At 36.1% G+C, this 26,649-nt stretch overlaps 1 protein-coding gene across 2 annotated transcripts in view; it reads right to left on the bottom strand.

Annotated features, from left to right (window-relative positions):
- Window positions 1-26,649, bottom strand: part of HHIP (hedgehog interacting protein) — an 84,265-nt gene that overhangs the window by 10,306 nt on the left and 47,310 nt on the right. For both annotated transcript variants that reach the window (XM_052816490.1, XM_052816480.1), the window contains exons 5-12: window positions 17,984-18,135; window positions 17,365-17,538; window positions 15,798-15,941; window positions 14,781-14,902; window positions 12,603-12,726; window positions 11,793-11,923; window positions 11,098-11,179; window positions 402-550 (exon numbers count right to left, since the gene is read on the bottom strand). In XM_052816490.1, the coding sequence (XP_052672450.1) occupies window positions 402-550; window positions 11,098-11,179; window positions 11,793-11,923; window positions 12,603-12,726; window positions 14,781-14,902; window positions 15,798-15,941; window positions 17,365-17,538; window positions 17,984-18,135 (1,078 nt within the window). The remainder of the gene's footprint in view (window positions 1-401; window positions 551-11,097; window positions 11,180-11,792; window positions 11,924-12,602; window positions 12,727-14,780; window positions 14,903-15,797; window positions 15,942-17,364; window positions 17,539-17,983; window positions 18,136-26,649) is intronic.

The following is a 26,649-nucleotide window of genomic DNA, read 5'->3' as shown; positions in this document are numbered from 1 at the left end:
TGCAGGTCTGATTTATCATCTTTCCTGTCAAGGTACTCCTATTTGACACTGACAGTGATAATACTGCAGGTGGAAGCTGAATGTCCAAACACAGAACATGTATTGATTGCATTTCCTTTCATTTTACAATCTTGGTAAAAAAATAAGAATTCTGTTGTCTGTCATACTTATGCTATTAATTGCATTCTGTAATGGTTCATGTTGCATTAGATGGTTTAGCTGTTGCACTCATCTAAAGACTTACTGTTCTCCTACAACTCATGAGGTCAGTATTTCTTTAATGTTGTCTTAGAACTGATGGTCAATGACATATATTGAAAGTTTCTCTCAGCAAATAATTAAAAGCAAATTATGACATGTCACTGTTTTTTTCACTTGTTGCTATGAATCTATATACAAACCAGTTCTGCAGAACTCTCCTTCCCAGCCTTGATTACAGCAGCATTTTCCTGTGGGAGTGCAGTGCCCATTCCGACAATGCCTTGAGCATTCAGATGTCAGTATCTGTGCCGACTGAGCTGTTCTCTTGCATTCTTCAGGGACTAAAGGCCTGAATAAAAATATACCGACCAAGCGGATAGTTAAAAGTCAGTGTTAAGGAGAAAAACTTGGGGTTTTTTATTAAAGGCCAGATTCTCTTTTATAGTATTATCAGTGGGAGAAATCTGTGTTCTAAGAGGATTGCTTTTTTTCTCAAAAACACCAATAAACATAGAGATTATCTGTTACATTACAGAAGAATACAGTGTGATTTGCTATTCTTTCATGTAACTGCCTTCAGAGATCTTCTACAAGATTAAATAATAGTCCTTGAGAATTCTTGAAGCTTGAATGTGGCAAGACCAGCTTACCGAAGAGTTCATCGCAGGCAGCATATATCTCTAGATAATATCATTATTAGACATGCTAAATTCTACTGATTTTGTGGCCTTTCTTCAGAGAGCACATAGTCATATAATTCAGTCCAGAATCTGATGGTGTCTTTTTGCTTTTCTAGCTGATTTATATCTCCAGTTGTATGCTAGGAAGAGTAATCTGAACAGCAAGCTTTATGTCGCACATTATGACATGCATAATAGTTTTGCGCAACTATTACCTCTGTCTATGAATTCAGTTTGACATTGCAGATTTTTTATTTCCATATTTTTGTGAAATCATATTTGGATTATGCATTCCAGATGCTTATTTAAGTGTCTGAACATCAGGAAAGACTTTTTCACTATGAGGGTGACCAAGCACGGGCACAGGTTGCCCAGAGAGGCTGTGGAGTCTCCATCCTTGGAGATATTCAGAAGCTGTCTGGACACGGTCCTGGCCAACTGGCTGTAGGTGACCCTGCTTGAGCAGGGGGGTTGGACCAGATGCCCTCCAGAGGTCCCTGCCAGCCTCAGCTGTTCTGTGGGTGATTCTGTGAAATGTATGCATGAAGGAAATTCTAGTTCAGCTGACTTAAAATATTTCTGATACTGTTTTTCTGTTGGGCTTCTTGGTGTCAGGTCTTACATGATGCAATTTTTTCTGTCAGTCTCTACAAAATATTTTGGATGTCCAATAGCCTTTTTTATTTACAAAAGCAAAGCATTATCTTCCTTAACAAAGAAAGAATGGTAGCGTTCCTTCTGTAGTGTTAAGCGTGTAAAACACTTAAGTGTTATAACTTAAGCGTGCCCTAATTGTTGATACGACTTCCAATGCTTTTTTAGATGTTGGTTTTTTTTTTTTTTAATTTAGCCCTATGTCATCATACTGACCACTTATTTTATGTGCTGTCTGAGTTCAGCAGCTAGACTGATAGATCATCACAAGGCTACAGGTTGCCAGTAGAGGCACAATGTTTTGTCTCTGCTGTGGGTTTGAATGCACAGGAATATGTTTAGAAAAGAATGGCAGGGTCTCCCAAGAGACCTAAACAAGTAATTGAATGGGAGCATCATGGCAAATTAAGTTAGTTAGTGACAAATACAAAATTACTCATTCACAAGGAAATAATTTCAACTACTGCCATACATTCCTAACCTTGAAATTTGCAGGACAAAGATTCTAATAATTTTGTGGAGAGCTCAGAGAAAGCTTGGCTAGGTGTCCAGCTAGAATCCAAACAAACAAAAACAAAATTGTATGAGATAGAATAGAATAGAATAGAATAGAATAGAATAGAAAATAATATTGTTCATTATACTGACATCAGTATTACACCCCCAATTATATGCAAATAGCTGGAATAGCAATTTGTGCACTGATCACCCTGTCAAATATTAAAATCCTAGACTGGTACTCCTGTGTGGAGCAAAGGATACAATTTGTGGTCTGAGAAAGAAGGGCTGTGATGGGGTTGCGGAAAACAGTGACAGAAAAAAGAGGAGGAAAATTGGGCATTCTTCTTTAACTCCCATTTCAATATCAGAAGAAATATCGAGGGAAAAAATTAAGTGAAGAAAATAACATTAACTAGTTGAACTTACGGCTTCTAAGATATCAATGAAGCCCATGTTCTAGTAGGATTTAAAAAAGATATTTCTATGTACAATGGGGCCATTCAAAGTAATATTAGATAGGGTAAAAATAATGTTTAAGAAAAATAAGCACTCATACCTAATGTCATAGAAGTCCCTCACTAGCTGACTGGGCTTACATCCCCCCCCCCCCCCCCCCCCCCATTTTGGCATGCAGCTTGTTAATGGTATGTTACAGGGTTTCTTGCATTTTTCTTTGAAACAGAGTAATAGAGTATAGACTCGCTGGTTTGTTTCACCATAGCACTTTCTCTGCTCAGTCTTAAATGCTGCCATGATTACTTAAACATCCATACAGAAGAATTGGTTCCCCAAAGATGTTAATGACAGAAAGAATGTGTAGATGCATCTTTAGTGTAGCACCAAGTTCTGATTTCAAAAGCATTTCTGAGAGTCAGACTTAAGGTCCTGTATTATTTAAGGGCTTTGAAATGTGTTTTGACACCTTTCATGCAGCATATTTGAAACCCTTTCAGGTTTTGTGTTTTTATATTTCCATGGCTGTCTTTTAAATATAATGCATTATTTTTTTGACCTGTAAGGAATTCCAGTTCTGTAGTAATGAGTGTATTACATATGATCTGGTTAAGAAAGTTCCTACACTTAAAAATTATATGCAAGATTCACAGGCAATGCTGTTTTGGAAACAGTTCTACAAAATGATATGATTTTCAGTGGACACTTGTTCAGATTTAAAGTAAAAAGATCTGTCTTCTAACTCCTACCTCTGGAAAAAAAAATATCTAAATTTGAGGTGTTTTCTTTATAGCCAGCTGCATAGGAGACAACATTCTTTCTTCATCTGTCTCTGTTGAAGTCCATTTCTTTCAAGTTACTTTAAATGGGAGTCTTTTTCTCGCTCAAACACAAATACAGTACTGTGTTTAGCAGGAAGCATAACCTCAGGCTCCTGGAGCATCTCTTGGAAAAGAGCTCCAGTGGCATATCTTTAGCAAAGAATGACCTCATAAGTCACAGAGATATTTTATTTGTGAAGATAATGATTTATTTTATTAATAGATGTAAAGTCTTTATCTACGATAGTGCTGGAATATATGGTTCTTTTTTTATTTGTATTTAATTAGGGAGGCAGAAATCATACTTTTTTGTATCCAGCCAAGCATGACTGGTCAATTTTATGATTTAAAGTTTTCTAGTGCTCTTGGTACTTGTGAATATAACCTTGCCTTTTATTCTACCATCAATCAATAACTTGCACTCATCAGCTTTGGATAGTATTTATTAATGGTGGGGTGGAGTAGAAACAAAGATGGAAAAAATTCTGGTTGGCAGAGTGCCTTAGGAGAAGAGGAATACAAATGCAGCTGCAGCAGAAGCCTTCCTGTGTGTGAGAAGAATTACTGGTTTTCCTTAGTTGTACTATGGGAAAAGCCATGCTTCTTTCTCAGGATTTGAATGCTGTTACGGTACCAACACGTATCGAGAGAAAGTCTCTGCCCCACAATACTTACAGTTTGCATTCTTAAGGCTTTAAAGGGGTGGAAATTTTCAGGCTCAGCATAAGTTGAACTGAATCTCACAAAGATAACACAAGTCTTGAAACTGACTGTTGGGACTTGATCTTTCCAGCACTTAGAGAAGGCTACGATTTTGTTTATAGAACTAGAGCTTCGCTGTGTCTCTTGACGTGGAAAATGGAGGGGAATAGATGGAGCCACACTGTGGGCTGGAGAGAATTTTTTTCCTTGTCTCCCTCAATCTATAAAACTCTGAAGGGTACAGCATGATTACTCTTACAGTAAGCACTATTCGGTCCACAGAAAGTCAGCCAAAAATGTAGCTGATAATGACTATTTATATGGTCTGTACAATTCTAGTTATCTTAAAGAGCTGTTCATATATACAGTACAGTACAGTATATCTTGCTTGTTAAAACATGCTTTCATGAAACTGTATAACAACTCTAAATGTATGGAACATGGAGGAAAAGTTGTACTGGGGGCTGGGGCCCTCGCTGGGTCCCTTTGCTGACATGTGCAGTGCACTGAGAATTCTTGACTGTACGATGTGTAAAATAATCTTTGCTGCATTACTGTAGCTAGTGTAAGAAAGTAGCCTCTACTGTTCATTTAGAGGCATATAAAAGTCTAACATGCTTTAATAGATTAAAACTCATCCTGGAACTGCTTAGGATTTCATGCTTTCTTTAGTGCATCTCTTCACAGTTCCACTAAACGCACAGAGTGATTTAGTTGCTAGATGCGCTAGCCTGTAACTCAGACATACATAAATCAATGCAAATGGAGGGTCAAATTCAGCAGTAATACAATGGTACTGAACAGAAAACAATTCCTCCATCGTGCCTTTGACACAATATAAAAAATCGCTACTTTCCCACTAAAGTGAGAAAAAACCCAGACAAAATTCCTGGATGTTCAAATTTGAACAAGAGACACGGCCATAGAAATCCTGGTTGTGGTAAAAAATGTACGGAAAGAATGTTATGCTTCAATTAACTGCACACAAGATATTATGTATTAGAATGATGCTTAAGTATATCATCAAAATTTGTGCATTAGTTGTTTGGTTTTTTCCTTTATAAGGGAAAATGTCAAGAAAAAATAATTTTGTTTCATTACTTGTCATAGACTAAATTTACTACTTGTCATAGAATAAATATAGCATCTCTTCAGGTACAGCTTCTAAAATTAAAAAGTATACCTTTAGTCCTGGGAGAGATGCCAAAAGCTCATTACTTGTCTCCAGATTTACTACATGGGAATAATGTGGAAAAAACTCACGGCTTTTAAGATTTAAACTCAGCAGCATATCAAATTTATTCTTATATGGTATACTTGTTCATGACCTCTAGTCTTAAGAAATTCTGTCATGTTTGAAAACTAGTCCCTAGTGAAGCCTGTATCAATGTTAATAGCTAAGAGGTCAATGCAACTGCTAAACAGTTTGTATTACTGTCAGGGTGGTCATGAAAACAACACCTGCTGCATGAGCACTTGGCAGCTGGGTCAACAGGCACTGTGGGAATTTATCAATTTAGGGGGCCACTTGCATAACACTTTGACTGATGAATTGGGAAAGACTGGCTTACTGGGCTAAAGCTGCTCTATTATGTATGACTTTCTTTAGGATGGCAGAGGCTTCCTGCAGGCTCCAGAAAATAAGTGAAAGATAAACTGAGCTGTTTTTTCCTTATAAAGCGATAAAAAGTGAGAACTCCTTAATAGCCAATGCTAGAAAGACTAAAAAAAAAGGGAAAAAAACCTCCCAAACCAAAACAAAAACTTTTACAGTCAGTGAGCTGTGATGTGATTGAAAAAAATCCTTAGGTTTTTCCATCGTGGTTACAAAGGAGTTTTTGTGAAGTACTTCTGTAAAGTGAAACTCTCTAGACTGGTATTCGCAAAAAGCTCTAATTTCTCTTTAGTGTCTCTTATGGGAATAGTAACTGCATGTGGGTAGGTAAATGAGATAAGAATTTTGCATGCTCCGGCTAAACTAAACATAATTAGACATTAATTCTGGCTTTCCATTCCCTCGAATGACTTAAGGGATAGTAACTTTCTGAACAGAAAGAAATCATATGGCCCACCTGGGTTGGTGAGAGCATTCACCAACAAAATTGGCTCATTCTACAGAGAGTTTCCCCTAGTAGCTTCAGATTATATCTATAACCCATCAGAACTGAGTATCTTGATGCAGATTAGTCTAATACCATATGTTTCCGAGTTTCCATTTCCATTATAATTGAAGTGTTCAAGAGGGCTATGCTTTCATAAATGCTGTTTTTCTATCATACCATCGAACACTCTTGACTCATACTAAAAAGTAAAATCTTTGTAAAGACCCTGAACAATGTCAAAATGAAGTATGACCTAGATATTGTCCCTTAGTGTTTGAAATCAGTCTGTTTGGAAATACTCTCCTATAGCGGAAATCCCAGAAGGTGATGATGAAAAGGATGATAAGTGGAATTACATACAATGGAGGGGCATGAAAGAGGCGTGAGATGCTTTGAATCAAGTTCAAGTTTCAATCCAACAGAAACCAGCTATTCTGGCTGTTGATACGAAACATATTGAAATCCGGATCTATAAAGTGTTATAAGGAGAGGAAGAGGAATTCTTCTTACGTGTGCAAGGACACTTACTGAAGCTCTGCCCTCTTTCATAAAAATCACCTGCTGGCTCCAGTGAGCCATCCTAGTCAAAAGAATTATTCATCCCCTTTGGAATCACTGTATCGACAGTGGCAAGCCCTTAAAACTTCACAGGGGATACAGCATGGTGTGACTGTCCTATAAACTTTTCTGGGTTTAGCCTCATCTTTTAAATGGAAATCTTTTGCATTGTCTGTCAGTTTGTGTATTCTTCTCTGAATCTCTTTCATTTTATCCTTGACTTGCTTAGAGAGAAAAGTGATCAAAATTTAAGTATTCTAAAAGAAGACTTACGAAGCCACATTATGGCTGTTCTGCCACCTTCCAAAGTTTATTTTCTTACTTCTTGGTCTGTCCCTGTCTATGGTTTTCAAAGAACAGCTGGTAATAATGTTTAAATTACAGCTGATATGAACCTATCAACAGATCTTTCTTATTTAAATATGCATTTTTAATACTGTCCACAGCTGATTTTCTCCTCTCATTGTGCTAGAAAATGATTACTTTTTCTTTTCTAATGGGTTTATCTCCTATTTTCTCTGTTATTGACTAACCGGAATATTTGGACCTATACACATTTTCTATATCACTGTTTACCTAGTTATTTTTCCTATGCATTCATCAACATTTTTGTGATTGATATTAGTATGTATTTGAGGAAACAGAAAGCAAGACAGAAAAATTATAAAACAGAAAGTCAAAAAATAGAGAATAAAAAGGGTTTCTTTTTTGGTCAAAAAGACAATTTATAAAATGCTAGTATTTGCACTGATCTTCAGGACGTCTGACTAACCCTACCTTTTAGTTGAGAAGTACGTAAGTCTTTCTCCCTATATTTTCTCATTAGTTCCTAACCCTGGAGAGTAGTTTACTCGTGACAACATTTTTTTTATAATCATCAAAGAATGGCTATATTTTTCAAAGACACAGTTTTAACTTAAGAAATTCTTCTTTTGTCTGCTAGTTTAACTAATTTACCTAATGCTGGTTTTAAGTGTTTGTAATTCTTAGGGTTTCCCACATCTCCTCCAATCTCAAAGCTAAATATGCTATTACCTATACTTTTCACTCTAGTCGATTTTGGTAATAGGTAGTATATGTGTATTTTGCAGCACTTCACATACTTGGATTTTACATTCATTTTTAACTTTTCTGTTTCTGATTTATCACTTTGTTGTCTAAGAGCTCCCAAGTACTAATGTGTCATTATAACAACCTTGTTACAAAAAGAAGGATTATTTAATTCTGTGCATTTGATGGGAGGCGTTTTAGTTATTGACATGAAGTATTTGGAGGAAATGAACAAAAGCTTCCTGTGGTACCTTGAATTCGATGTTTCAAACTGATGGAGGGATTGAGAACCTCTGTGTTGATCATATTTATCAATTTGTCATATATCATCTCAGTTTAATACCTCATTTTTATTACATGAGAAGGATTGTTTTAGGATAGGACTTTCCCATTGCTGAGCATTGAAGATAAATGCAAAGGGTTGTCTGGATTACCCTTACCCTCTGATCTTCTAATGGTTTAACCTGCTCTCTTGTTTTGAAATTTTTTCTACTGCTAGCTATATCAAAGTAGTAGGTTTCTTTCTTAAGCTATATTTGAGACAAGGAAATCAGGGTCACGATTATGTTTGAGAACAATTTTGATTATGCAGTAATTTTCTACAAAGATCAAAAGAAATCAAATCCTGCATCTTCATGTAACATTTATTATTTAGAATAAAAGAACAATTTCATAAGCTTGCAGCAGCTTATGAATGACCACTAGCTGAAGAAGATTGGGTTTTGCATGAAGTTATTAATTTCCAGCAAGGGGCTACCACAAGGAATGATAATTTTGTTCTTTTACACTGCCCCATGCATGGAAGGCGCTCTCTGCAAATTGATGAGTCTGCCAGGGACCACCTCCTGCAGGGTTTTGTTAGTAAATAATGAATCTCTAAGATGTGACAAATCAATACTTTGATGACTTTATTTATACATGATGCTCATAGCCCACCTGTAGCATCTTTATTTTGTGTCCTGGAAAGTTTACTGTGCTAGGGTTTACACCTATATTTGATACATTTGTATGGCGCATACCATGGGGAAGACACTAAAAGGAGCAACAAAATATTAGCATGCAAAAAAATGCATGTGAATAATAATTAATATGAATAACAATTACATGAACATTTGCCAAAGCTATGGAATTTTTAAGTTTTTTACATGTGTAATATGAAATTAACATAAAATGGTAAATAGAGCTGCAATGCTCTTTTGTGGAAGTAACTCATTATCTTTCACTTAAAAGCTTGCAATGGTGTGAGATTGAAAAACAACAAAACTCAGAACTTTGCCTGAATGAAAATTATCTTATGTTTCTAAAAACTGTTACCAAAAACTATATCCCTTTGCCACAGTCTGTTTAATTTCAACTGTGTGCCAATTTACAAAAGTATTTTATATTTTTCTGGTTACTTTCACCAGTAACCAAGCAGAGTCTTGACCCTTTTCCATACATGAAAACAGCCAACCGTGAGTGCAGCAATGGGAGGTCTGGCCTTTCAGGTATGTCAGCTGAAGACCACCCTACTGGAAGAGGTAACAAGAACAAAAAGCCGAGGTCAAACAAGGCAGCCCCATGTAATTAGATACTAATAGTGGATTTAGGGTGTAAAATTCACTTAAAACCATACACCAACAGACTAAACAATCCCAGTAAGAATGGCAAGTTTTGTTCTAAAAAAATGTTTTTAATACCAGAAAGCATAAATAAAACATACATAATAACCTTGACTGACAGACTGTACTAACCTGCAGTAACATCTGCTTCAAAATTATTTGCTACAGGTTTGGGATAGTATAATCATAAAGCACTGAAACTCTACTGTAAATTATAGTACAGCATGCATCCCATTTCATGAATTTATTATTGAATTCACTTGTCCCAATAACAATTTTTAGAATTTAAATTCTGACAAGCAAATAAATTCCTCTCTCAAACAGTCAACAGCAAAACCAAAACTCTGTCTGATGCTAATGGGGAAGCATGCTGAAGTAGATGCTGAACAAATGGGTAGTTGCTTTTGCAGGGTATGATGGGGTCAAAGTAATTAATACAACAATCTTCATTTCTGTTGGCCGTTTCATTTTGTGTTAATTTCTGATGCTTTTGCAGGATGGATGTGGTAGCTTTACATGCCACAGACTTGGTTGATAGAGCAGCAAGATCCATCAAGAAGAAAATGGTATTTCTCCGGCTAAAGTGAGTATCTGCTAGTCATCTGCTCTTATTGCTGGTGGGGCCCCCAGGTCATGTTGGGAACTCGCTTTTTGCAGTCTTTCCAGATTCCCTAATATTTTCATAGCTCTAGCTGCTCTGCAAAGATCACATCTCAAGAAACTCTGGTTTGATAATTTTCATTTATCCTCATTTTACAACTGGTAAATTAGTCTAAATAATTAAACCAATCATATTAATTCCATGTCTTATAAATCATTTGAGTGGGATTTATAAGCCTTTTGGGAACAGCGCTTTAAGAACTGCTAAAGAATTTAGTGTATTTTTGGCACACAGTCCAAGGACAGAAGGTTTCCTTCCTTGGTGCTCCAAACCTCCCCAGGGAGAGACAGGTAAATGCAGGGGTATGGAAGGAAGTTGGAAACTAGTAAGCAGTGACAATTCACACCCACTGAGGATTCAGTCCTCTGTATTATTCTCTGTTGGTGGTATCTCCTCTACAACAGAAAAGATGTTTGGGAAAGACTGAATTTGTCCCTTAGAGCTTACTTATGGCAAAACTGAAATTGAGGAAGTGAGACTGGAACTGACTGGGGAATGGCTTGTCCACTAGCTAGTACTGTCAAATTATATTCTGTAGTAGCTTTTCAGTATACAGAGTAGGTCAGCCAGTACCAACCTTTTAAGCCAGCTCCTATTGTACACTGTCCCACTGCAGTGGCAGGTAAGGAAGCAGTAGCGCTGGGGAGAATTCCAGTATCTGCCTTCCACTGATGCTGCATAACCTCTGTGGTACCTACAAGTCATTCGGCTTCAGAACTACCAGGAGCATCTTTTACCTGTACTGGTCCATATGGTTCCACATTAAATACGTCTACACTTCTATGGAAACATGCAAAGAATGTGAATCTAGGTGGGAAAGTGGGCAGCATTTAGCATAATGTCAAAGAGTAAAAATTTCCAGAAGTTAGCATTCGTTACACCTCTGTTATTCTGACATTCACTTTCTATGAGACAGTGATTACTCTTAGTGAATCTATTCTGCTTGCTGCTGATGGTACATTTGCTTTTAAGAAGCCCCCTGCATTGAGAATTTCCCTTCTTATTGAATGTCAGTATTGCATAATTCAGCTACATGGAAAGAACTAAATTTATCTTTTGGTTTTTAACCTGCTGAAGGAAAGACTGATCTCTAGTGATAAATGCGATGCTCACCTTTTTGGGTCAATGATCTTGTAGAGTTTTCCGCTGTGAGGCTGTGTCATACTTTTACTGCTTGATAATATGTAAATCTCACCTGTTAAAGAAACCAATGCAATAAATTAGTTCTCCTTTCCTAAGATGTCAAATACATGACTTTTGTGATCTAGCTGTATTTGCAAGATGAGATTAAAAAAACTTCGGAAGAAACACTCATCGCTGAAATATACAAGAGAATCATTGCTATTTGAAAATTTAAATAAGCATTTTCCCCAAATCGATGCTAAAATGTGAAAGATATTTTATCATGAATGTTTTTTGTTTCATATTGTATAGAATTGGTTAAAAAAAAATAAAATTGGGAAGGAAGGGAGAAGAAGGGGCTTGGTCTGCTCATGCAATATCTTTGCCCCTGAAGACTGTAATTTTGGGAATAAAAGCAAGTATATGACACATTGTGTCATAGTGAGTGACACAGTTCACAGAACGTGAGAGACAGTAAGGACCTTTGCCCCTTCCAACAACCCATTCTCTTCTTGGTTCTTCTTACAAGGTGGCTAAGGTGTAGCTGAGAGCAGCGTAGACACCTTTGGCAAAGGAAAGATAGCTTTAGATTTCTTCTTTTTAAACATTTACTATAAATTTGAATAGTTCAGCAGGCATTACCAATAAGGCTTATGATTTAATAACTTTTTTTTTTTTTTATTTACCTAATTCATCTTCACCAAATCCCAAGACAGGGCCTGAGAAGAAACCTCTACATGAACCAGTGTTGCCAAGACAGAGGGGTTTCTCTTGCCACTGTTTGGTTGCAGGACTCTGTTGCAGTGTTAAAAAATTTCTATATTCAAAAACACATAAAGCAAATTGTTATATTACATTTTGAATACAGTTTTCACTGTCCAGATAAATAAGTAAACACTTGCTGCAATTAGTTCCATAGATACATCTGTGCAGTTCATCATCTTATGACTTCCTGCCTTTTATTTTTCAGATGCTTAAAAAGCACAGCATTTCCCTTCCTGTCATTCAAACGTTGCAAAATTGGCTTCAAGCTATACTGTACAGCTGTTTGTGAATCTGAGCTATTTGGCATGGGAAAACTATGCCCATTTATCAAAAAAACCATATTCATTTTGCTCCATCAGTGATGTTTCCATAAAACCCCCTAAGTTTTCAATGTCTTACCTGTTTGGGAAACAGTTCCATGGTTAACATTTATTCCCATCATAATGTAAATGATTCATGTAAGTGTTTGTAGAACTAAAATCTTAAGAGCGCCATAACGTGAATGTCTTTGTAGTTTTTACCAAGGATCAGGTATGTTACATGTGTTGCCATTCATTAGAATGCTGTGCTATTTTACTTCCAAATATAGAATTTAATCTGCATTGTCACACCACTAAATTGGCAAAGTGACACAATATACAAGACCACTGGTGTTCCTTTATACAGGAAGCTCAATAATGAAATATACCTTACACGCATTTTTGTTTAAGAGTGATTTAGAAAAAACCTACCCATTGCGGTCTCCAAATACATAACTTCCATAGAGTCTTTCAGACTGGCAGCCTCGATAGACAAATCCACCAACCAAGGATCCACTGCTGAACGGTTTGAATTCTAAAAGTGAAGGCTCACTTTCTAAAAAGGAACTACCGTAGCATTAGATCATATGCAGTTTCATATTTTGATTTACATTTATGAAAATGTTATAACTTCAAGAAAAGAGGTTAATTCCATTTAAACATTCCTTAAAATTCAAGATGTGTTGCTGGAAATGAAACACTAAAAAAATCGGAAAATTACAACAAAGGCTGTTTGTGAAACAATCGGTTAGGGATTTAGATAGGAGAGGCTATAATTGCTTTCTTCTGTGTGCACAGGTTGGGAGAATAAAACTATATAAAGATTAGGTCGGGCTTTCATTGAAGTTGATGTGATTACTGCTATTAACTTTTACATGTCAATACAGTCTGCAGAAGGGATCTCCTGAACTTCAGGAATACAACTAAACCCCCTTCACTGTAAAGTCCTTCCAGTATCTAAGAGCAGAAATTCCAGTGATTTTCAGCAGAACTTGTTTTCAAAGCCTTTCAGTGGTTTGAGAACCTCTTTCAACATCACAGTTTTAAACACGGTATGTGTGTACATCCCATAAAACACTAGTATTGCTGGCCGTAGCTTCTTGGTAACTTATTTTACGCTGCTGTTGTAGTTGTAGTTCCTACACATATTTTTTTTTTCTTTTTTTTTTACAAAATTGCAGAGTTTAGCCATATCAAATAAAGTCTTCAGGGAAGTTTCAGTGTAAATGTTCCTATTCATGCAATCAAATACTGCGTAAGGTAAAGGTAGGCTCAACTTGACATGCTAACTGCATAATTTTAGATTAAAGCCACAGCCAATAGACCTTTTTGTTTTATAGGAACTTGTTTGTTTTAGTCAGAGGGCTATCTGCAAGCCTTTGATAAATGAATTTCCCAGATTATTCTGCAAGAGTAAGAGCTCAAATTTTACGTGGGAGAAAAGGATGATGAGCTCCTTTTTATTGAAGCAATTGACCCAGAGCCTACTATTAATATTGGCAAGCTGTTCTGGATAGACACAATATTGCTTAGTTTACTCTGCAATAAAGATGCAGTCAAAATTCCATTGGAGCAGTGGTTTACCAAATATTATTCTTTGGTTTGGCTTTTATAAAATGAACACAGAAAATACATGCAATAACTGAAGTAGAACAATTGCATTACACTATTGTGTACTATTGTATTAGCCAGCACAGCTGCTTTGCTTTTAAGTAAAGTACAAATGGGTGAACTAGGGATGTGAATAAAACCAGAAAATACTATGTTCCAGGAGATAGACCAGTTCTTGATGCCTTTACACACCTTTGGCATTTATCACCTTTTACTGCTATGAATTTACAAGCTGCTAAACGGTCAAGAAAGGTAGATGATAGCTCAGAGTAACTGTCACCTGACTTGCCTGAACTAGCAAGCGATCTTAGTGAGTATCAGAGTTAAACATTAAACTAAAATCGCAACTGACAATCATACTGATCCAGAGAGAACATGAAACACTTTAAAATTTTAAGTCCCTAATTGAGTACGTTTATCTTTTTGCAATCTAATCTAAACTAGTCGTTTATTATGAAGTAGTAGCATCGTGCATTTTTCATTAAGTTTTTCATTTTTAGTAACATTTAAACAGAGCTCTGTCATTTCCCTGTTTGGTTGTGGTCTGTTGTTGTCTATCTCACTTTTTCCATTATAGGAGGCACATTACATGAGGTTTCCATTCTGTATCTTAAAGGGTTATTTGTGAATGGCTAAGAATACATTTTCATCACTTCCTGATATTCCAAAATCTTTTCTTTATGAGCCATCATATGCAGCAACAGTAAGAACTTTGACAGAGTAGCAAATGGCATATTTCTTAAATCTTATTTACATGATATTCTACAGCAACAAGAACAAAGTTGAGTCATTTAAATTTTGTTTTGTCTTGCATCTGTTATCTGCTTGTACCATACTTTTCCTAAGTTCTAGATTTTGTAGGTTACCTATCCTGTCTAAGCTGTAAGTTACCTATCATGGCTATACAGTCCTTTACCTATTTTCTTCCGCTTTCTGTTTATTATTCCATGGGCATAGAAACCGACTGTTTCCAGTAGCTTTACCCTGGATGGAACTTACCATAGTCTTTACCCTTTATTATTTGTAAGATTCTTGCTGAAGATCTGTTCTTTGCATTTGAATCTGAGCATAGTATAGTTAAATTGATGTTTACATCTGTTGGGTGGCGGTCCACAGCACATCTGTAAAACAAAAAATATAAGAAAAACCATGAGATAGATGAGTTCATAATGTATAATTCTCTATCAACAGTATGAAGCATCACATTTTGAAGGATTATTGTTTCTTTGTGGTGCCTACTCATTTGAGGCACCTATTTCGTGCTAAGCCAAAATATCTGAGAAGTGCATCAGATTTGAATACAAGAGATAATACACCTTTCCCATCCCTGCACCACATTTTATATAATGTGAAGTAAACCTATTTCTTCCTAGTGATAAAATGTACTCTGCTCAATAGCACCTGAAATGAATAGTGCTTTAACCAAGCTAAATGAGCTGACTTATATGGTATAGGAATTTTGGACTGTTCAAAAGTCCAAGAATCAACTCCTTATCTGAACAACTTGACTTTCTGAATTTTTTCAAACCATGACTTTAAATGTCACTTCAGTACTACCACCCACCTAATTTGCTGAATTATGTGTTGTTTAGTTAAAGCTTTGTTCTCCTCCTTGTTATTGTTTAGATATCACCAGATGTTCTCATTTGTTTTCCACGTGCTTTTTTTCTGTCGAGATTCCCATCTCAGCTGTACTTTACCAACTCTCTGCTTTAAGTTCTCTTCTTTCATAAAGGTAATCATTTTATTATTCATTAAAACCAAAAATCCTCTACTTTGTTTCTGTCATTTCACTCTTGAACTTGTAACAGTTGTGCATGCTCTTCTCCTTCCCCTCTGCCAATGTACATTTGTTTCTAACTGTGACATATGTGTGGAGGTGGAGGAGTGGAAGTTTTAAAAAGTTCACGAGTGCCTTTATTATTAAAATTTTGTTACCTGACTGTATAAAAGATTTCTGGTTGAAAACAGTATCTTCTCCAGAGTTTAACTTCAGTTTAATTGAAACTTACTTACCGGCCTGGATTGTGGAGTCCATGTGCAAAAATCTCAGGAGGTTGGTTTGTGCTATTAAAATGTGGGTTGCTCCGTGGTATGGAATAAGGGACATTGCACAGGTCAGTATTTACGTCGAGGCGCAATACAGAACCTGTAAAATCACTGAGAAAGTTGGAGGATAAAATAATTGTTTTTTAAAAGTATTTTACTGGTAGATTTAGTCCATATAATACTACCATGAACCAGCAAAATAAATCACCCACTTTACTGAAGAATCACATATAGGTTGGGTTTATGGTACACGCAAGTCCAAAGAACAGTAGCAGAACCTGTCAAAGATTCAGCTGGCCAGTATGTTGCCTTGTTATGTGCATACTACAATGCCTCTGACCATGCTGTTGGGAAGCAACTTGATAATAAGAGCAACTTTCCATACATCAATATTGTTTTATGGCTTCAAACATAAGGCTATTAACTCTTTTATACTGCATCTCCTCTAGAGTAACTATGGATATAATCACTATGTAGTTACATAATGCTTTTTGCTAACACTTTGAATCCTACTCTTGAATTCAATGATTTCTAGTCACAGTACAATCCAAAGTTAACTATATATTAATTTAAAAAAAAAAAAAAGTAAGTAATTGTATTGGTTGAATGGAGATGTTGGTATTTTTTTGTAAAGAATCAGAACTTGTTACATGAAACAGGACAGAGTGAAATGTTTTGCCTTACATTCATGATTGTGATGGAGGAAGGGAGAAGGACAAGAATGTAGAAGTAGTAGAAGAGCATCAAAACTCTTTTTGCAAACATGAGAAGATGTGATATTTAAATGGATTCCTTTCTGTCTTTCTTCATCATGAATCTGTTTCAGTCTCTCATGTTTTACACAAATTTAAAATCAAGTATTATTGCTCTCTGGTCTTGGTTTTAAGTATATCCTTACTGCAAAGGGCAGGAACACCTGCTATTCTGCTGAGCCAAAGAGGCCTTTGAGCATAGCAATTCCTTTTAGGTCTGTAAAGGCTCAGTATCACACTTTCTCTAAATTAAGGCAAATGTTGCAACTCTAACAGAGCATAAGGAAACAGAGGGAAAAGGCAGGTTGAGAAAATTGTATAGGTAGAACCAAAGCAGGATTGCTTCACGTGTTCTCTAGACATTTTCCTAATGTTGTTATAGTGATACGTTATAATGTGATAGTGTTGTTATTGACTCTGGTAAGTGTTTGTAGACACTTTTTTAGAATGTTTGCTCAATAAAGTTGTCCTGTTCATAGAATAATAGTTTGGAAAAAAGAAATCTAACCTGTGCTTATATACAATTGCGTCTGCTGGTGAGGGCTCCAATATTTAAGTGGTTTGATAGCACACAACTACAAGAACATGCATTTAAGCAGTAAGACTGTTCTGAAAATCAGCAGTTTGCTAAACGCAGGCACTGAAAATAGTAGGATTATGTAGTAAAGGAAGAGGGAGTAAGATTTGTCCTGACAACTGCTGATCACTTTTGATTCTGACCTCAAATACTTTACAAAACCAGAAGAAAATAATAGAATTCCATCCATTGGCAGTTTCTGTACCTTAAACCATCCATCTCCTCCATATCATCTAGAGTGATCATGCCATCTCCAAGAAAAATGTATAGGAAACCATCTGGGCCAAACAGAAGCTGTCCTCCTAGGTGTTTTCGATGCAGTTCTGCTACTTCTAAAAACACTCTTGCTGTTCTCATATCAACTTGGTGTGGATTTTTCCTGCAATATAAAGATATGAACACAGTTTTCACAATTCACTATCTTTCTTCTTTCTAAAAATAAACTTGAGTCATTCAAATTATACATTAAGATATGGATGTTGTAACTTGGTGGAAAAATGTCAAACAATTATTTCTGAGAAATTTCAACTTTCCAGCATTCACAAAAAAATATTTTGCTGCCTATACACAATAGGAAATAACTATAATTAAAAAATGACAGAATAACTAAAAAAAGTCTTAAAGAGAATAAACCAGTGTACTTACTGGTGTTCCAAAACTACTGTTTGAAATAAAATCAGCAATAATTTTTCTGCAAGTGCCCAAGTATACACATTGTAAACCTGATAGTTCATTTTAGAAATGGGAAATACTAAATACTAAAATGAAAATGAAAAGGTTGCTGAGAAATAAAGAATTTGTGAATTTTAGACTTCTACTGATACCTGGATACTGTGTATTCTACGACCCTAAGGATGTGGTCATGAGGTCCAATAGCCCACCGTTCTTGGTTGGTGGTATAAGACACATACAGCTTTCCATTTTTCTTGTAATTGGGATGGAATGCAAGGCTTAACAGTCCTCTTTCATCTCCTCCCTGCAGTCAAATGAAAAACACAAAGAATTGTGAAGTTAATTATGTTCTTTATTGTGTTTCAGCTGGAACCCCCCAAAAAAAGTTTCTTTCTTGTGGATAATCTTTGCCCAAACTCTTTTATTTCTTTCCTGACTACTGCACAAAAAGGATTATAAAACATTTCACTTTGGGGAAGTCTTTAAGAGTTAGAACAAGACAATTGTCTTATGTAGTTATCTATGCACAAGTCTCTTACACCACTTTTGTGGAGTGATTTGTGTATGTAATCTTTGGGAAGCCATGAAGACAAGTTTAAGTGCTGTGAAGGATTCTTTGCTGGGTTACTAGGTTGCTTGTAATTCGTAGAGGACAAATAAAAAGGTCTATAATCAGCAGTCACTTCTAATCCAAGTATCCAAAACCTAAAACACAGTGCTGGCTGCCAACTCCCACTGTCTTGGCAATATGTTTAGAAAACAGTTAAATTGCTTGTGTAATATGTAAACCTTTGTTTTACCCTGGAGGCAGCAACATCAGTTGTCACAACTATGGTGGTCTGTTCATCATAGCTAGTATACTGTAGGTAATAAGCAGCCTTGGTCTCTGTGCAGAGAAACCATAGTTTTCCATGTGGTCCTTCAATGGAAAGGTTTTTGTTATTTTTTAAAATAAAAATAGAAAAATCTCTGAACAACTTTCTTTTGTTATTATGTTTGCCACAAAGATTAGTACAGTTACATGTTAAGCATCAAATTCATGTAATGTACTGTGACAATGCAAATACCCTGTGTACTTAAATAGAAGGCAATTTTTTCTTTGGCTTCTAAAAATGTATGTAATATTACTGTGCCTAAAATTGTATTTGTATAAATGAAGAATGAAACTTAGATTCATTTGTTGCTCTTGAAGTAATACAGGGCATAGAAATAAAGAGAGAACCTAATTAAAAATGCAAATTCAATTCATATATGTGATTATTCCCAAGCTGATAGTTGTTTTGGAGTTTAACTCAGAGTTTGCCAGCCTTTCAAAACTAGTGACTCTGTTGTAGATTCAAGTGCTCCAGCTCTGCACCCATAAGGAGACAACGTTTTGCAACTCTAACCACACCCATGATAAGTAATTATGAAATTTTAAATTATAAGAGAGAATGAAGCTTTTAAAATGTATCTGCAATTCAGAGTAATGGATGGGCCTGTCTTCCTGTTGAAAGACGTCCCGCAAAAGGCTTAACTGGGAAAGTGCACAGCTTTAATTTATTTTAATTCAACATGATTGCCATACTTCCTTTTTAATCACAACCACCAAAGAGAAACCTGAGTCAGAAATGGAGATGTAAATAGGTCAAGAGATTTCCATACAAAGAGATTTATACAATGAAATCTGGATCCTGCTAATTTAGAGGCAGCCAAAATTTGCTAGTTCATTTGCTAGAAAAATTCAGTTTCAGAGGGTTATCAGAGAGGTTAGTTTTGAAAGTCTAGTTAGAGCTGCCAAATCAGTTGCAGTCATCATGGATGAAGGGACTGGTAATCTAGCTCTTTCTCCTTGACGAGCCAAAAATAATTCTGCAGCTGAGTCTGAACTGATTGTAGATATTATTGTATGAGTTTCTAAGAGTTTTGACCAAGTTCCTCTGATAAAGTCTGAAGCAAAGGGAGGCAAATCAGTTGCTCTGGGAACAGTAAGGCATATTTCAAAGATTCCGGATGAATGATTCTATCTGCTGTGCCCAGACAAAGACAGTCCTATTTCTTCTCCTGAGAGATGAGTTCAACTCATTTAAGGGCCCAGGAATGTCAATGAGTCACACTAGGCCTGCCCTTCAAGGTGAGTTAATTTGAGTTATTGAAAGTAATAGTAAGAAAAGATGTTTCTGTTACTAAGCTGAAGATTTTATTTAGCACTTGATGTCATGGGAGCAGTCTCAGTGTGAAAGTGAAGTTGTTGAAAGTGTAAACAGGTGAAAATTAAATTAAGAGCTTTTAATGAAGTACACATGAAGCAAGAATTTGACAAATGAATGAAACACGGGACCTGCAAGGTAGTAAGTATGGCAAGTTGTATTCATAGGATCAGGCCAGTATTTCTACTAATTGCTATCTTACGTGATTCTATTAGACTGCAATATATTACTTTCTTTGTTTGTAGAATGTATCTATTGCTCCCTGAAAAGTCACACTGCTTTCTGTTTTTCAAAGTGAGCCAGACACACTATGTTCTAAAAAGTCTATTTACTTGTGCATTTAATAAAAACTTTGGAAATATCCCTCTAAGATACTGAAATCAGTGCAGCATCAAGTCTTTAGTTGGCTTATGGTCAACTAGAAATCCAGCTGAATTTTTCCATGCTTATTCTTTCTGGTTTTGGAAAACAATTGTTCATGTGTACTTTCAGCTTTATCACTAACTGGCAAACGTGTTGTTTCCAATTAAATCACTGCCACAACTTCTATAGCTTTTGAAATTATATCTATGGTGCCAGAAAGTATATAGTTTTCTGTAGTGTTATGTCTCGTATGTTGTGGGGTAAATTGAGAGATATCCAGCAAAACCCCTTATGAGCAGTCATTTTGGTACTGTCAAACTGAATAATTATGTACCAAATTTCAAAATTTCAGATTTTCCCTATAGAATAACCCTCACTATTATGTTTTATTAATGCACTTTTGATGTCTACTGTGAAACCAGCATCCCAGGCTTTATAGCCTTGTCTTGTAGACACCATGAGTCAGATATCCGTAACTTTCTCTTGGCAGCTTAATAACTTATTGACATCCTTTTCTTTTAAAGTTTCCCCTTAAATGAAACCAGCACCAACAAACTGTAGACGACATAGTAGCTTGTATGAGATTCTGCACTACACTATTGGATGGAATAACCATTAATGTTTGTCATTTGTATAAGGAAGGGCAAGAAGAATGAGACAAATCTTTGTATTCCATTGGGATGTCGAAGACAAAGAATGATGCTTGGCTGAAATGAGTATTAATTACCTAAACATACTGTGGACTGGGGCCAATGTGAAATCTCTATCGTAACTAAACCTGGAAGCTCACACTTCCTATGTCTGCCTATGCAGCTCTTTAGCTTGAACACTCCTACCTTCTACTCATAGTAATTGCATGTTTTGCACCAATACCACACTTATTTCAAAACTGATTTTCCTTGGGCCAGATTATAAACTTCAGCTAAGGAGTTCTGTGAAAGGAAAAACATTCCTTTAAAAACCAGTTTGGTCTAGTTTAGGACCACAAGCATGAAAATAATTTAATCAGAATTATATTATCTTAAGTCAGTACAAAGGCAAGTAAAGATTAATTGTATGCATTAAACTTAAAGTGTTTCTTTACTTTTCATTTTGAAACTTATGTCAGTTCTGAAAGTATGTTACACCAGTAAGTGTTCTCAATTGAAGTGTATTCTTAATATTTCTTTTTGCATTGTAATTTCTGTTGTAATATATTTACACTTGTAAAAGACTGAAACAACTGCACAACACGATCCACTTCATATTTTGACCAACACTAAGAAGAGTAATTGTTGCATGCAAATACTGGATTTTTATAGAATGGTGCTATTTTCACATAGGCACTCCTTAGAAGCGGGCTCTACTTTCAATCTCTGTGTTTCCAAATGTACTCTGGTATATCTCTGATACTATATACAGAAGTATTATTTTATTATAATTATATTTTTTCTATAATACAGAAACATATGCTGCAGTTATTTTTAAGACGTGCTGCCATTTCATTACATCAATATATGTATTATTTCCTCTAATAAATGTAGAGAAATACATGGAAATGCCTTAACTGGTATTGTTAACTAGTTCATTTAAAGGACATCATAGTGTAAGCATGACACTTAATTATGTAACCTTAATAGTAATTAATTTTAGTAAGCAAAACCAGACATGACCATTTATTTCCATTACTATGTGTGGCTTAATAGTAAACAATATAGGTAGCAGATTCCGAGTTTTCCTTTAAAATTGGTTTCACAATTCACTCATATAAAATAGTGGCACTTACACTTAACAGCTTTTTCATCTGGACAATACCACTCTCATGTTGGAAATTAGTAGCAACATTTTTAAAAGGGGTTGTGCTTAAAATATGTACATTCAACAGTCATTTGTGACTTAAAATATTAACTCTAATGTAACGTCTTTATATCATTTGCTTTCATCTATTATTATAGAGCAAATGCTAGGTAACTTGTTGAGGTAGTATGATCACCCTTAATTTAATTTATTTCCTATGTAATAAATACCATAACTAATATGTATTACCATGTGTTTAATCTTAAGGAGTTTTATTTGTAAAAAACATGGGGGAAGGGGTCATGGAACATCTAAAATCTCTTATCAGGCAGTACCATATGAACTCTTCAGAAAGGGATTTCTAATTAGGAGATCCCCAAAGAATCTCTGCTTATGTGAACCTTTACCGGATCTTACTGTAGGGCTGAAGATCAATGTCAGGTATTTTTCTCAGTGGGAAGTGTTTGCTTAATTGACATGTTTTGGAAATTTGGCCCCAGCACCGGATAGAAACTTGACTACAGCAGAAGTAGAAGCCAGCAAAAGGTCTGCTGCAAGGGCACACCTTGCCTTTCAAAGCTGCATCAACTATTTTGAGAAACACAAGGGGGAGGTGTCTCTGACAGGTGAAAGGGGACAACAAATACAGAATGAGAAAACCAGAAACTGATTGGGCTGTAGGTATGGTATAGGAATAGAGCTCCTATAGACCTCTTGGGTGTTGAGAACTCAAATGCTTTGCTATCTGAACATCTGTGGGACCTGAGGCCTCTGGCAAGGGAAGAATTTGTAACATAAGACATTTACCTTAGGGAAAAATAATTACACTGATGTCATGGCTCAGTATAGTATACACACTAGACCCTATCTCCAAAGCATTTCCTTTTTCCTGTTGTGCTGCAAAGCTTCATTTTTTTCCCTCATTTATAAAGGGCTTTGCAGTTATCTAAGGATTTTTTAAAAACATTTTCAAAATTTTTTACTGATTTTAACAAATGCACTATTTTAATAGTTGACTTAAAAATAGCTTTAGATACAGGAATGCTTTACAATTAAATTTATACAGGAAAAATACTTAGAGGGCCATACTCTTACTTGGAATTTAAGCACAAATCATACTGAAGTTAAAGGTGGTTTTTGTATGGTTAGGTGCAGGGCAGGATTTGGCTGAAAATCATTGATGGCCAAAGTGCACCCATCACAAAGTTGTCTGCTCTGATGTTTGCAGTGATATTTAAATGCTCTTTTTTTTCACAAGACAACTGAACTCACAATAAATTAATGATGCCCCACTCCTTTAGTGCCCAGTGGGTCCAAAAGTCAGACCTATCAAAAGATAATAAGAAGGTGACTCATAAGACCAGTTCTGCATGGATTTTGAATGGGGCTTCTCTGCACTTCGGGAAAAGTCAGAGTACCTATTTACAGAGATTACACACACATATTTATTATGCAGCATAGTTTTCCAGCAAAAGAACTGGCCATAACTCAAACAGAAATAAATAAAAATAGTTTGAGATCTAAAGATAGCACTGGAACTTAAAACCTAATTCTTTTTTTCTTCTTACTTCTGTTGCAGCAAAGACAAAATTTTGACATGGCCTTGATCATTTTTTATTTTCCTTACCTTCATAGTCCTTTGAAGATACCAGTCACTAAATGCAGGACCTTTCACTTCTAGTCCTAGTCCTCTGTACTTATTTTTTTAATTCCTCAACTCCAGATTTTGCTGTTCTGCTGGGCAAGTCTTTAGTTTAATCCAAATGATTATCCTCGTCCCCTGATAATACAATTCTTTCTTCCCGTCCTCCTAAAGAAAGTATATGAAACTTATAAATGCAGATACCAACCAAACACAAACCCACAGCTTGCCTCCTTCACACTCTTCTAGTAAGACATGAATCCTGCTTTGACAACTCTCCCAATTATTGGTTAGAAGCAGCTAAAAGCTTTGAGACTGCCAAGAGCCAGCCAATAATTGAGAGGTTTTGGGCAGAGTGACATATGACTGTGAGTGTGCTTGCAAGGAGGTGGCCATGAGCCCATGTGAGGTCTGCATCTGGACTGAGAAACTTTATGTACTGCACTACTTTAGGAGAATTGGAATAACAGAAGACAGTGGAAATCAGTCCCGGAAGAGGGAGATTCAAATAAAGACCAGATGATTATTGCATTCAGTAAAGCTGGCTCAAGAAGGTGTGAATTACACACTTTCCTGCACCACAGAGGCCTCTTGAGCTCTAAGCAGCATTTATCCTCTGGGAACACAGGTGGTGATTCCACCTCTGTCCCCAGCTGGATTTATTTTCAAGGAAGCTTTACATTCCACCAGCAATTCAGTGAGTGGTTCACCAGCGGAGGCCACTAAGGGAAGGTAAAAAATAAGCATGCTCCTTCTTATTTCCCTGGCATGCCTCCACTTTCTGGTCTTATTTATTTATTTATTTATTTGGCATATCTGCTCTCCTATACTTCTCCTCTTCAGCATTCTTCCACTAGACTGTCTTCTACTGACAGCTTTTCAGCTGCATTGGTTTGAGGTCTATTGTGTTGTAAAATTAGCCTTCTAGGAAAGTGAGAAAGATTTCTTCAAGTGAATGAGAATGCAGTAAGTGTTAAGAAATTTACTGACCATGAAAATCCTTCATTAATAGAGAGAATAGACTTGATGACCTTTTATTTTTTCTCCTTCTTTCTGTTGCTTTTAAGCTTTACCCACCTTTCCGTGCCACTTCTGTGATAAAGGCAAATTTTACAACTCTCTTTCAGTGGGCAGTCCAATAAAATTGGCTCAGATGATACCCCAAACAGAACAGACTACATTACATTAACATTCACAAATACATGATATGATGGCAAGAGACTAATAATCCCTTTTTCATTCACCAAAACCGTGACTTTACCTCTTCCAATCAAGAACGATTTTTTTTTTAACTTAGACCCCATTTTAATGCTATCTAACATTATTTTTCCGTAAACGCACAAACAATACAAATTAATCTTGTTAGTGATTTACTGTTCTACCAATGTGCTAATTTGACTGTGGTCCTCTCAGACTTCTACTCTGGTTTTCTCATGTTCTCATTCCTTCACTATGTATATAAAACTTATCTTTATTTTCCAGTAGGATGTTTCATAAAATTTTTCTTTTTGGTTAAAATAGAGATCTAATGGCAGAGAGTTGTCAAAAGAGTTTAACAATTATAATTCAATATATAAGTTGCTTTTATATGGCATGACATTTCAACCAATCATTCCTGCTTTTGTCATTGCTAAGGATAAAAATATGCTATGGAAAAATAAAAATCTTACTGCAGTGCAAAGATCTCCCTGGGCTGCTAAATTAAGACTTTTCATAAATGTCCACAAAAAAGTCTACAGCACTTTAAAATGAGCTGTAAGACTTTTTTTTTGTGCTGAGAGAGGGCAAAAAAAGAGGATGTATGGTGACACATAGCAAATTTGACAGTGCTTATGTAAAATGAACCAACCTACAACAAATTCTATACTCCGATAATTGAAAACAAATTCATGCTGTTTTACCGTGACCACTTTATATGGAAATTTAGGGGTATAATTCAGAACAGAATAACAGTAATTATCATACTCTCTGCATTGAATTAAAACCAGAAATGTTGATCTGTCTAATTGTAGGCATTAAAAAATAACTAGTTTCAAAAAAGAGAGATGCAAATGGAAGGATGCTCTGATGACATTACTCTGTCTTACAAACAATTCTGCCTTTCTCCTTTGGCTCTCAGTAGTGAACTGTTGTCTGTTAAAGTACATACTTGCTTTTTCTGGTTGCAAGGGGAATGTTATATTCACATGTGCTATGTCTTTAAATATTGTGGGGTGGGAGGAGAAAGCAGCAAAGCACACCCAGCTTGAAGGAAAAAAGCTACAGATTTCTATTTAGATTGGTCCCCATGTCTTCAGTGTTGCCTGTATGCTAATGGCTATTAAAATTTGCTCAACAAGTGATAAAAGTAAGTTGCTAGCAGTCTACATCTTGGGGAAAAAAAAAAAAAGCACACCTTAAACAGGCTATCTTTTGCCAGAGGGTAATAAAGGACTAGAGGCGCTTCATTCAGTCCACACCGTTTGTGTTTTTTCCCCAAGCATTACTATGGTAATCATTCATGTTTGCAACATAACCTAGATTAAACTGTGGGCTTTTGCGAGCCTGGGTCTGTCAGTGTTTTAAGAGAAGAGTGAGTTCAGTGGCTTATCACAATGATATAAATTTCACTGTAAAATATAAAGGTACTCTTCTTTGCTGAAAGTTATTTCTTTAGCAGATTTCTAGCTTTAGCCACTAAGGCTCTGAAGGTACTTAGCAAAGGTTCTAAAGTGTTTTCTGCAAGATATCTAAGCTCGGCAGCCGCCACGACGGAGGCAGCCGCCCAGACAAGAGCTCCGGTGGGGACGCGCTGCCAGCCCGGCGCCGGGCCTCAGGCCGTGGCCTGCCCTTGCGCCGGTGTGGGGCG

This window comes from Harpia harpyja, chromosome 2 (assembly GCF_026419915.1).
Source record: "Harpia harpyja isolate bHarHar1 chromosome 2, bHarHar1 primary haplotype, whole genome shotgun sequence".
Lineage (NCBI taxonomy): Eukaryota > Metazoa > Chordata > Aves > Accipitriformes > Accipitridae > Harpia > Harpia harpyja.
The sequence above is the reverse complement of the archived record's forward strand: the minus strand, read 5'-3'. Positions and strand labels throughout refer to the sequence as shown.